The 13,361-nt window shown below is 36.7% G+C and overlaps 1 protein-coding gene across 4 annotated transcripts in view; it reads right to left on the reverse strand.

Annotated features, from left to right (window-relative positions):
- Positions 1 to 9,122: 9,122 nt before the first annotated feature.
- Positions 9,123 to 13,361, reverse strand: part of LOC148791542 (wall-associated receptor kinase 5-like) — a 32,280-nt gene continuing 28,041 nt past the window's right edge. For 3 of the 4 annotated variants that reach the window (XM_088888614.1, XM_088888612.1, XM_088888611.1), the window contains exons 6-7: positions 11,085 to 11,249; positions 9,123 to 10,443 (exon numbers count right to left, since the gene is read on the reverse strand). In XM_088888614.1, coding sequence (XP_088744740.1) covers positions 9,254 to 10,443; positions 11,085 to 11,249 — 1,355 coding nt within the window. In that variant the 3' untranslated portion in view covers positions 9,123 to 9,253. The remainder of the gene's footprint in view (positions 10,444 to 11,084; positions 11,250 to 13,361) is intronic. The other variant, XM_088888613.1, reaches the window with a different exon arrangement.

The raw sequence follows: 13,361 nt of genomic DNA on the forward strand, positions 1-13,361 counted from the left end.
AGAACACAATCCACAAATAAAAGACACAAGATTTTGACGTGGAAAACCCTCCAAACCGAAAGGAAAAACTACAGGCAACTAGCCACTTAAACTTCCACTAATAAATCAATGGGATATAGCAAAATTCTTCTCTAGCAGTAAATTTAGAGGCTATCAGCATCAACTACTCACCCAAAGGTGGATTTCATCACATATCACCAAATAACTCAGAGATAAAAATAAATCTCTCCAAAATGATAATATAGAAGATGAATAGCAAATCAAACCAATAGATATGTAGCTTGAGGCGCCATCGACTGCATACTAAAATCTCAAGGCGATCGGAGAAAGGGTCACCATGCAGTTTTGTGTTCTTCACCCATGAAAACCCATAAAAAACCCTCTTTTCTTCTTTCCCCTTTCTCTCTTTTTTTCTCTATCTTTCTCTCTTCTGTTTTCGGTGGAAGGCTTCACCGAACTGTTCCAATTCACTCAACTTTCCGAGCAAGTTTTATTTGCTCATAAATGTCTTTGCGAATGCAAAGACACGTGAGGCTGTTTTTTATGAGCCTCTTCGACTTTTACCTTTTTTTTATTTTTATAGTGGGCCCTCCATGTGGGAAGGGAGCCTAACCAACAATCTCCCTCTCACTTCTCACATGGAGGGTGGCAGCCCCATGTCAGCGGCCTTCCTACAAACAACAAGCTTTTCCTTTGACAAAGTCTTGGTCATCATATCTAAGCCATTATCACCAGTATGAACTTTCTCAAGTTGTAGTAGCTTCATCTCCAATACATCTCGAATCCAATGATACTTCACATCTATATGCTTAGAACGTGAGTGGAAAGTAGAGTTCTTATTGAGGTGGATTGCACTCTGTTTGTCACAGTATAGAGCAAACTTTTCTTTTTTATGGCCCAACTCTTGTAGGGACTTCTTCATCCATAAGACTTCTTTACAGCTTTCAGTAATAGCAATATACTCAGCCTCAGTAGTAGACAAAGCAACACACTTTTGCAGTTTTGATTGCCACGAAAGAACTCCCCCTGGAAAGGTAATCAAGAACCTTGATGTAGACTTTCTAGAGTCAATGTTACCAGTCATGTCTGCATCTGTATAACCATCTAGCACTGGTTTGTTACTTCCAAAGCACAAACAAACTCTAGAAGTACCTCTAAGATATCTGAGAATTCATTTCACAGTTGCCCAATGTTCTTTTCCTAGATTAGAGAGAAAGCGACTAACCACACCAACAGCATGAGCTATATCTGGCCTTGTACATACCATAGCATACATCAAACTACCAACTACGGATGCATAAGGCACATTCTTTATTTCTTCCTTCTCTTTCTCACTTGTAGGACATTGCTTGGAGCTAAGCTTGAAATGACCTGCAAGTGGAGATACAACCGGTTTTGCTTTGCTCATTTTGAATCTCTCTAAAACCTTCTCAATGTACTTTTCTTGGGATAACCAAAGCTTCTTGTTCTTCTTGTCACGGATGATTTTCATGCCAAGGATCTGTTTAGCTGGACCCAAATCCTTCATAGCAAAAGCTTTACTGAGTTCTTTCTTCAACTTATTGATCTTAGCAGCATCATGACCAACAATCAACATATGATCCACATAAAGCAAGAGAATAACAAAATCATCATCAGAGAATTTCTTTACAAACACACAGTGATCAAAAGTAGTTCTACTGTACCCATTAGCTTCCATAAAGGAGTCAAACTTTCTGTACCACTATCTGGGTGCCTGCTTGAACCCATATAAACTCTTTCTCAACCTGCAAACAAGATCTTCTTTACCTTGTCTTACAAAACCTTCACATTGCTCCATGTAAATCTCCTCTTCTAAGTTACCATGGAGAAAGGCGGTTTTCACATCAAGTTGTTCAATTTCCAAGTTTAAGCTGGCAGCCAATCCCAAAACAACTCTGATAGACGACATCTTCACAACAAGTGAGAAAATTTTTTCAAAGTCAACACCCTTTTTCTAATTAAATCCCTTCACAACCAGTCTTGCCTTGTACTGTGGTTGTGAGCAATTTTCTTCACTCTTCAATCTAAAAACCCATTTATTCTTCAAGGCCTTCTTACCCTTTGGTAGCTTTACTAGATCATAAGTATGGTTCTCATGCAAGGATTTCATCTCATCTTGCATGGCTTTTAACCATTCTTGTTTCTTCTCATGAGACAAAACCTCCTGATAATTCTCTGGTTCTCTCCCATCAGTAATCATTACATACTCAGTAGGGGAGTATCTTACAGAAGGTTAACGCACTCTAGTGGATCTTCTCAACTGAGGCACTTCTGGTGGCTCTAAATTATTTTGTTCATCTGCTTGTTCTTCTTCATTTACTAGCTCATTATTAAGTGGAGGGGTATTTTCATCTTGATCTTCTTGTACATTTCTTCTATTTCTAGTAGTTGCAACTGGTGGACCAACCATACCTGGGTCAACTGGTTCATGATCTGTAGACTTTGGCTTATCTGACTTTTCAAAGTCTGCAATAGTCTGATCCTTGAGGAACACTTCATCTCTGCTTCTAATGAGTTTCTTGTTGACTGGATCCCAAAACCTGTACCCAAATTCCTCATGACCATACCCAAGAAAGATACACTGCTTTGTCCTATTGTCAAATTTGGATCTCTCATCTCTAGGAACATTCACAAATGCCCTACAGCCAAAAACTTTCAAATAATCATAAGATACATCTCTTCATTTCCAAACCTTCTCAGGAACATCACCAATCAAAGGAACCGAAGGAGAAAGATTTATCAAGTCAACTACTGTTCTCATTGCCTCCCTCCAAAAGGACTTAGGCAGCTTTGCATGAGAGAGCATACATCTAATTTTGTCATTAATAGTACGATTCATTCTCTCTGCAACACCGTTGTGTTGAAGTGTTTTTTGCACTATCTTCTCAAACTTGATCCCATGAGTTCTGCAGTACTCTGTAAATGGTCATCTGTATTCACCGCCATTATCTACACGAACACATTTCAACTTCCTTCCAGTTTCCCTCTCAACTGCAACATGAAAATACTTGAAAACATCTAAAGCTTGATCTTTATTTTTCAAACAACAAGCCCAGACTTTTCTGGAATGATCATCATTAAAGGTAATATAATAGTGAGCACCACCAAGACTCAAAGAGTCCATAGAACAAACATCAGTATGGACCAAATCTAGAACACTTGCTCTTCTAGAAGGAGATAAATTTTTAAATGTGACTCTATGTTGTTTACCTACCAAACAGTGAGAGCATGACTTTAAGTCAGAAAAATTCAAACCTGGAACATTATGCTTCGTTTAAAGAATTCGCAAACCATTCTAACTCAAGTGACCCAACCATGTATGTCAAAGTTCAATGGAAGAGTCTTCAACTGCATTTACCACTCCCCCACAAGATTTAGCCTCTGTCACATAGAGAGAGCTGCACTTGTTTCCCCGAGCTACCACCAAAGACCCTTTAGTGAGCTTCCATTTTCCTTCGCCAAAGTAGTTATGATAGCCGTCATCATCAAGCATCCCAGTGGAAATCAAATTAAGGTGAATCTTAGGAACATGCCTCACATTCTTCAAGAGCAATTTGCATGTAGTATTTGTATTCAGGCAAACATCTCCTATACCGACAATTTTGCACTCTTCATCATTCTACCACCAAAGACCCTTTAGTGAGCTTCCATTTTCCTTCACCAAAGTAGTTATGATAGCCGTCATCATCAAGCATCCCAGTGGAAATCAAATTAAGGTGAATCTTAGGAACATGCCTCACATTCTTCAAGAGCAATTTGCATGTAGTATTTGTGTTCAGGCAGACATCTCCTATACCGACAATTTTGCACTCTTCATCATTCTCCATCTTCACATGACCAAACTGACTACTAGAATATGAAGAGAAAACATCACGACGAGAAGTGACATGATACGAAGCACTGGAGTCTACAACCCATTGTGAATCTTGACATGTGAGATTGACACTACCACCATCTCATATAATACAAACATCATCACTAACTACAACTGCTACAGTATTGGCTTCTTCTTTCTTTTCTTCGCCCTTTTCTTTGCTTTGTTCCCTCTTAAGTACTTTGCATTGGAACTTTTTGTGTCTTGGCCTGCCACAGTGATAATACTTAATCTCTTTCCTTGACTTGGATCTTCCTCGAGACCTGTCATTGCTATCACAATTCTTTGGAGTTTTACTTTTGCTTCTCCCTTGCCTTTCAGTAACCAAAACTTGACTCCGCATTGTTAACCCTCGGTCTTTTCTTCTGTTCTCCTCATTCAACATGCTCTCCTTCACCATTTTCAAAGTGGGTACACCATTTGGAGAAGAGTTTACAAGAGAAACCACAAGAGTATCCCAACTGTCAAGCAATGAGTTGATCAAACACATAGAATGAATCTCTTCATCTAACTTTACCTCCATAGCAGGCAATTGGTTTAGTATACATTGAAAGACATTCAAGTGCTCAGAAACAGAAGTTCCATCCTGATATCTCAAACACATAATCTTCTTGAAAAGAAAAACTTTATTCTGATAAAATTTCTTTTCTCATATAACTCCTGCGGAATAGTCAACACCTTATGGGCGTTAGTCTCATTGGCAACATGCTGATACATAGTATTATCCACCCATTACTTGATCTTTCCAATTGCCTTTCTATTTAGTTTTTCCCAGTCTTTACCAAACATACCCTCTGGCTTGCCTTCATCACCTAATATGGTGTCTTCATAGTCATAACAACAGAGCATATCCATCATTCTAGACTTCCGTATTGAATAGTTTGAATCAGTGAGCCTAATCATAGTGCTACTATTGTTACTGGTCGAGACCTCCATTTAATTAGCACAAGAAATTCCTCAAAATAACTTGGCTCTGATACCACTTGTTGAGAAAAAGCCTACTATCTCACAATAACCAAATAACAAAATATATATCTGAACGGAAACAAAATAATTTTGTTTTCTTCTTTGTGCAATTAAATGGGCATGCAATCCAAACAATACCAATCAAGTAGAAAAATTATATGCAATAATAAGAACACAATCCACAAATAAAAGACACAAGATTTTAACGTGGAAAACCCTCCAAACCGAAAGGAAAAACCACAAGCAACTAACCACTTAAACTTCCACTAATAAATCAATGGGATATAGCAAAGTTCTTCTCTAGCAGTAAATCTAGAGGCTATCAGCATCAACTACTCACCCAAAGGTGGATTTCATCACATATCACCAAATAACTCAGAGATAAAAATAAATTTCTCCAAAATGATAATAGAGAAGAGGAATAACAAATCAAATAAGTAGATATACAGCTTAAGGTGCCATCGACTGCATACTAAAATTCCAAGGCAACCGGAGAAAGGGTCACCATGCAGTTTTATGTTCTTCACCCAAGAAAAACCACAAAAAAAAACCTCACTTCTTCTTTCCCCTTTCTCTCTCTTTTTCTCTCTCTCTCTCTTCTGTTTTCGGTGGAAAGCTTCACCGAACTGTTCCAATTCAATCAACTTGCCGAGCAAGTTTTATTTGCTCATAAATGTCTTTGCTAATGCAAAGACACGTTAGGCTGCTTTTTATGAGCCTCTTTGACTTCTACCTTTTTTTTATAATGAGCCCTCCACGTGGTAAGGGAGCCCAACCAACATATTTTGTGATGGATAAATCTATCTCTCACCAAACAACGTATAATTCCCCTAATATATCATCATGGAAAACATTTTCAATTTGTCTTCTCACTTCACATGGAGTCTAATTTGTGCTTAGTGACGGGCGTCCCATTGCATGCAAGAGATAAATCATCTTAGATCAAATTTGTAATTTGATAATTCATGCTAACCACCCTGTTCTGCTAATTGGAGATCTAAATATTGTGCTTAACAACAAGGAAATATCTGGACGTTTGATCAATCTTAACCACTCTCGAGGTTTTACGTGAGCTGAGGTCTACTTGCAAATTTGTTGACTTCGGATTCAAAGGCCCGAGGTTTGCATGGTCCAATGGAATTATAGAAGGGATCTTCATGATCTTGTCTGTGAAAGATTGGACAGGACGTTAGCTTCTGTTGATTGGACTGAAAAGTTTAGTGGAGCTTGGGTTCGCCACTTAACTGCAACTGGGATTGATCATTCTCCCATCGTGGTCCATTCCCATAAAAATTAACGGATTTTAAGGCGGTGTTCGGCACCGTGAGTTCTTTTGTTCGTCTACACCCTAATTTTTCATCAACGGCAAAAATGCATAGTTAGGGCCCGTTCACATTCTATTTTTGATCCTTTGCTTTACACTTTTCTTGAAAGGCTGAAATTCTATTATCCGTTTCACATTTTAATATTTTTATCAATAAAATATTAATTATTTTATTTAATTTTTAAATTTTTAATATTTTATCAAAAAATAATATTTTTAAATATTAAAATATATTTTTTAAAATTTTAATTATTTTTCTATTGTTTTTATCAAGGTTTTTGAACCACTGTTGACCTGGATGATCGGACCATTTGGCCCAGGAACCGTCTAGGCAAGTGGTTCCGTTTTACCCCAAACTCGGTTTTTGGCAAAAAATTGTTGAAAAAGTCAATAGCCTATTGACCCGGGTGGTCAAACCCTTAAACTATTCAATGATCTTTGACCATTTTTTAAATTTGTTTATCAGAATGGGCCATTCGTTCGAATCGGACGGTTAGACTGTCGACCCGAAAATCGGTGGCCAGAATGGTTCCATTTCAGGGTCATTTTGTAAAATGATAGTTTTTATAAAAATTAATATTTATTGGTTAATATTAATTCATTGATGCATTTTTCAATATATTTATTATATAAAATGCAAAAATTGGATATTTATGAATAAATGTGTAGAATTGTAGATCATTCATAAATGTAGATGAGGTACATCGAATTAAAAAGTATGGTGTGGACTGATCCACACCTACAGAATGTCACTGTGGATGTGAATTTGTTCAATCCACATAGTTTGACCACTATTTAGAACAATTGTGGATTGTGGTATGGTATGGATTGGTCCCCATCATAGGGTGTAGTCCACACCCCCAAATCTCTCATCCACACTACAAAACACTCCTAAAGTGTTCAGGTCACCTGAGAACAAAGAAATTACATTCCATGCCTATTCTAAAATCAATCCCAAAGGGCGTTATTCTTTGAGGTTTAAATCTTCATGGACTCCGCACCTTCTCTTTAGTGAGTTGGCATACAACACGTGGCATTTTTCCTATGAGGAATTTCAAGAAAGGTGCAAACCTTGTATCTCTTCTCTCCTCTTGGTATGCCCAAAACGTGGGCCAACTGAAGTCTAATATTATTCGAGTCAATGAAAGACTAACAAAAAGCAATGGCTGATATGACATTAAAGTGGAATCACAACAAAGAAGACTATGATATGCCACAGTTTAAGCCCAAAGCTACACCCTCATTTCTCCTCTTAGTCAGTCGATGGTACTCCCTTTACGATGGATGTCTCAATTTAAGTGGAGATCTAGCATGCTTTACAAATTATAGGGAATTATTCTGTCCAACATTCAACTAATTTAGTGTTATCTGGTAAGTCTTTTTAGAAAGATTTTCCAACAGGTTAGATGTTCAAAAGATATTAAGCTTTCAGGGTCTTGTCTTTAAAGACAGAGACTATTTGGTAAGTGGCTTGGTCTTCCAAGTTTTTAAAAACGTATTTAGAGGCTATGTATCTTATAGAAATATCAGAAAGCTTCATTTGAAGCTTCCTAAAATTTGACATTTTTGGTCTTTTTGGATTTTTCCACATACATTTTTTTTCATCTTTTCAACTTTTGGCGACCAAACAGAAAAAGACCAATTTTCAGTCTTTCAAACTTGCTGAAGCCGAGAAGACCGTGTGAAAAGACTTGCCGAACACCAGCCTAAGTTACAAGAGAAACTCTGATCAATTGTTTTGTAATCAAAGGGACCTCTAATGCCTCAATACTTGGTTCATATGCTAAGGGCAATGAAGGTCAAATTTCAGATTTTTAAAAAATCACAAGATGTCACATGCAAAAGGATCCGGATGGAATGCTAAGGGAAGAGATTTTTGTCGAAGATCTCACCTGATAGGGGAGGTCTTAACACAATTTAAAAAATGGTAAAATACTTGAACTACCCTTAGGGTTTGTCAAATTAGACTCTACCTTGCTGTTTACAAATTACTTAAAGTACCTTCAAGTTCTCTAACAAATGAGATATACTCTGAACAATTAATTTTTCGTCATAATCCATTAACTTCTTGCATCATGTGACTGTGACTGTTATAATGTTTTAAAAACCAATAAAATTCTCTCCCTTTTTTTATTCACCATCTGTAACCAGAGAAATGCAAATGCAAATGCCCCTTTCCTAGAACAAAGCCAACAGTGCTGCCCAAAATAATAGATTTGAAACCCACCATAACTTTGAAACCCCTCAGTGCTCATCAAACAAAAAACAGCTATTTCATTCTATGCATGCAAACAATGTGCCTCGAAGCTTTCCAAGGAGAACAAATGCAATTTGTGAAAACTATCTTCATCTGGAATGTCCATATCTGAGCAAGAAGATAATATGGACCCATTTGATTTCATTGCCTGGATTCTAGGAGTCCGGAGGCATGGCTGGATAATGTTCCGTTGCTGCTGTAAGATCTTGTATAAGAAAGCCCAAGTTTGGTTATGGATTAAATCTGTAGAAGGCAATGTAAATTATTCATCGTTTCTTGCACAGACAATGTTCCTCTATTTGCATTTTTATATTGTGATATTTTGGTCATTTAGGAAGCAACCTTCTTTGCAGTGTTGGGTTTGTTGGGGACTACTACTAAGAGAAACACTCAAAGAGGCCTCGGAAGTGTTGAGAACCATAGGAGAGTGTGTTGTTGGTAGGAAGTTCTTCAATTCAAAATCTATTTTCAGCTTCCAAAGATCGCCATTTATATACGAGGCTGTATCAGAACTAGAGTTTAGAGCTCTACGTGGGTAATTAATATATATGACTTTGCAATTTGGGGTTGTATGCCAATGGATATGTTTGGAACATAACCATTATCAAAACGAGCTGAGCTAATAAAATGCTTACACAACAGCTGCAAATCAGAAGAGAAAAAAAGGAACTCCGATTATGTGCAAGGAAGACTGCTCAGATTTTGTTATTTATCCATAAATATAGAATTTTCTTTTGAATTCAACAAACATAGGAACACATTTTTTACAAATACCATATAGGATTAAACCTATGGAATTCCTTAGGTCAGCTCAGCGAGGGAAACTCATCGACAATATCATTTCTTTTTCCAAAGAAGATTGAATAGATGTATCGCCAACACGTTGTCTTAGTGGTACATGATAGCGTTCCATGGGTTTAGATAATAAGCTCATACTTTCTTCTTCTATTGGTTGAACCCATGGGTGCTTTTCTAACCTCAATCCTTGTAGCTCCGATGCAACATTTTTCATAAAGGGTCTTTCTTCACCTTTTACATTGAGGCATCTTTTAGCAAGCTCAGCAACTACAAGAAGATCTTCAATATTGTCCTCTGTCAAAAGCTGACTTTCAATTAGTTGAAAGAGACGGTTCTCCATCATTGATGAAATGAAGTATGCAGAAAGATTTCGTTGTTCTTGTGATCTTTCAAAAGAAAGAGGTGTTTCCCCTGTTAAGAGCTCAACAAGAACTACTCCAAAGCTGTAAACATCACTCTTCTCTGTTAATTGACCTGTGTGGAAATACTCTGGGTCCAAATAACCCAAGGTCCCTTGAACCAATGTGGTTATTTGAGTTCGATCCATAGGAAGTAGCTTCGAAAGTCCAAAGTCAGAAACTTTTGCTGTACAATTTTCATCTAATAGCACATTTGTGGATTTGATATCTCTGTGGATGATTGGTATAGAAACTGCAGAATGTAAATAAGCAAGTGTACTAGCAATTTCTGTTGCAATCCTTAGTCGGGCTTTCCATGAAAGAAAGATGCCATTCTTTTTATGAATATGATGAAAAAGGGTTCCATTGGAGACATATTCATAAACTAATAAAGGCACCTTAGTCTCTAAACAACAACCCAAAAGCTTTACCACGTTTCGATGGTTAATTTGAGTAAGAATGATAACTTCATTTATAAATTGCTCAATCCGGCTCTCATCCATTATTCTAGACATTTTAATGGCAACAACTTGATGATTAGGTAAAACACCTTTGTATACTGTGCCTTGCCCACCTCGACCTATGATGCATTCTTGATTATAATTATTGGTTGCCAACTTTAGCTCTTTAGATGAAAAGATCTTTAAGAGATTTGAACCTCCCATTGAAGATAACTGCTGTTGTAAAAGCAAGCCACCATTTCTCTCAAAAAATTTCTCTTTTAATCTCATGTGTTTTCTCTTCCTTGTAAGGAAATATAACCAAGAAATGCAAAGGAGTAAAACCAAGATGCCAAAGCTTATTCCTGCATAAAATATATGTTGATTATTGGATAATAGAATTGCGATAGGAGAGAAAGGAGTCATATATGGTGATTGTTAGAGGGTCCAATATACGCCTGTCCCTTATTACATGCAAATATGAGAACCCATATTAATATCTTTTATATTTCCAAAATACATGTCAATATGATATAAATGAGAAATAGATACCAATTAATAATATAAAAGACCATTATACTACCATAAACGTTACATCTTATGGTTTACAAAAATATAATTTTATATGTTGCTATCCTCACAATATGTGTTAAGGTGTAGCATGCATGATGCAACTAGAGAAGGGAGAAAGTTGCTTTCAACATGCTTACAGAAAGAAAATTTTCTTTTTGAAAAGTTAAGATATGAAATTTATTTAAAAACAAAAACATCACAAAGGAATGGGCCCTATAACACAGAACCCAGGCCCAGAAACGCCCAAAGAACTATAAAGCCACCCAATGAAACCCCCGACTACCTATAAAGGTGTATAACATGACATAGTCAGGAATGGGCCCTATAACATTCACGAAAAAATTTTCCTTTGTTTTGTCATGCAAAGGCCCACAACTAATGTGATTGATTGAGCAAAATGTATTTAAAAGACTTTAGGACAAAGAACAGGTACCTGCTATGACCTTGATTATAGGGAAAACTTTACTCTTGCAACCTTGGCCATCTTTCCTACCATCACCATAACGACCTTTGGGACAAGAGCAATGGTAGGATCCAATTGTATTAGTGCAAACGCCTACACAAAGATTATTACTTGGATCTTCACACTCATTTATGTCTAGCAAAAGAATGAGAATAAACAAAACATTAGCTATAATATTATATGTGCTATAGATTTTACATCAAATCCTAAAATGTCAGAAGTCAGAGAAGAAAACTCTTATTTTAATGAGACATAAAATCTGAGATAAATATTGTTAAATAAATTTATTAATCACAATTTTCTAAACTAACTATAAAAAAAAACACAGTACCAATACAAGCGAAACGGTATGCATACGTTTGCTCTGTGAGATAGTTGAGCGTAAGCATCGATCGATCGACACATTGTAGAGATGATATCAAGTTCATAAGAAACCGATATACGCAACATGTAAAATTCATGTGTTCCGTAGCTTTTCGTATGTATCGGCTGATACGGTCTCGTATCGGGTCGTTTCGGATCTGTATCAGTCGATACGTGCTCGTATGGGACCGTTTCGAATTTGTATCGGTCGATACAATCCCGAAATATGCCGATACAAACCGACTTTTGTTCAAATAATCTATATTTAATACCGAATCTCTCTCATTAATGTCTTTTATTACTTATCTATTTAAGTTTAACTTCTTCATTAATTAGTTAATTACTCATATATTTAAGGTAAATTTAAATTTAAATTTGAATTTTAGTGCCTAATTACAAATCTCTCATTAATTCTATAAATTAATGACTCTCTCTTTCTCTCTCTCGTTAATTTCGTTTTGTTAGTGTAAAAACTACAAACATTAACAATAGTAAGCCTCAAACACTAGTCACCAGATTTTAATGCACATAATTTCACCACTAAACAAATCCAATTTGTTTGGTGAAATTACATGCACTTTTAGTTTTAAGTCAATTGTTTTTCTTTTCTTAGTGGTGCTTACTAATAAATGCTGAAATTAATTATTAAAATTTATATATTAATAAATATTAAGATAATTATATCGGTTATTTGAAAATTGATGTATATTAGTTATGTTTGTTTTTTTCACATTGTGGTTATTCCATCATTTTTCAATGGCTACTAATTATGTATCGATATATCACATTTTATATAAAAGTTAAATTATGGTTTTTTACATTTAAATGATTTATTTACAATCATATAAAATTTATAATTTTTTTGAATTTTTTAACATATTTATACATATCTAAAATGTGTCCTGATGCATCTATTAAAATTGTCTTTTGGACAGGGCGGATACATGTCGGAGATTCCCCGTCCCCGACAGGGCCAGGGATGAGATTGAATCTTCACCTTGATTTCGGGAACGGGTCCGCGGGGACGGGGAGTGCGTGCCCCGCCCATACCCGCCCCGTTGCCATCCCTATTGCTACCCGTTATTATGGCCCTACAATAAGAATAAATTTCAATTATGGACTGGTTGTTTTGTTTTCTTGGTTATAGTGCATTTTACAAAGGCTACATGTGCTTTTTACCATCTGCTAGTAAGGTAATTGTCTCTCGTAATAATAGGTTTGATGATACAAAGTTCTTCGTATGTTGAAGTCTCTGTTCCACTAGTTGCTACAAGTTTACCCACATACATCTCTGTGCCATTTTTCCAGGTCCCTAGTGATCTGCACCTCCTTCGATGGGCCCCTCCACTAATGGGGCGCCAATTCAACTTTTGCACCCTATTGCCATTAGGCCCAACACCAGTCATGTTGTAACTTCTCTTGGTTCTTTAGATTGCACCCAGGTCCATCTAAGCCCATCTTAAATGCACATGCACCTACTTCTGAAGTCTCTGCTCTTATTGCACCCAGGCCCATTTGAGCCCGTCTTACATGCATCTACTAATGATTCTGATCACACACTCACCACCACAGAGGTTTCTCCGACTTGCTGATATTGTACGATGAGCACCTACAGTCATGGTTTTTAAAAACGAACCGGTGACCAAACCAGTCAGGGGTCCGGTTACCGGTTCAAATGGTCTGACCGTTCGACCCGAACAGTTAGCCTGTTCTGATAATAAAAATAAAAAAAAAAATTAAAAAAATTAGAAAATGATTAAAACCGTTCGACGATTAACCATCCGATTCAGCAGTTTACTGACCAAAATCAATGGTTTTAGGGGGAAAAGCGGGTTTAAGGGAAAACGGAACTGGTCAGGTGGCCGATTCCTGATTTTTCCGGCC

Source organism: Nelumbo nucifera, chromosome 5 (genome assembly GCF_055504915.1).
Source record: "Nelumbo nucifera cultivar China Antique chromosome 5, China Antique-T2T, whole genome shotgun sequence".
Taxonomy (NCBI): Eukaryota; Viridiplantae; Streptophyta; class Magnoliopsida; order Proteales; family Nelumbonaceae; genus Nelumbo; species Nelumbo nucifera.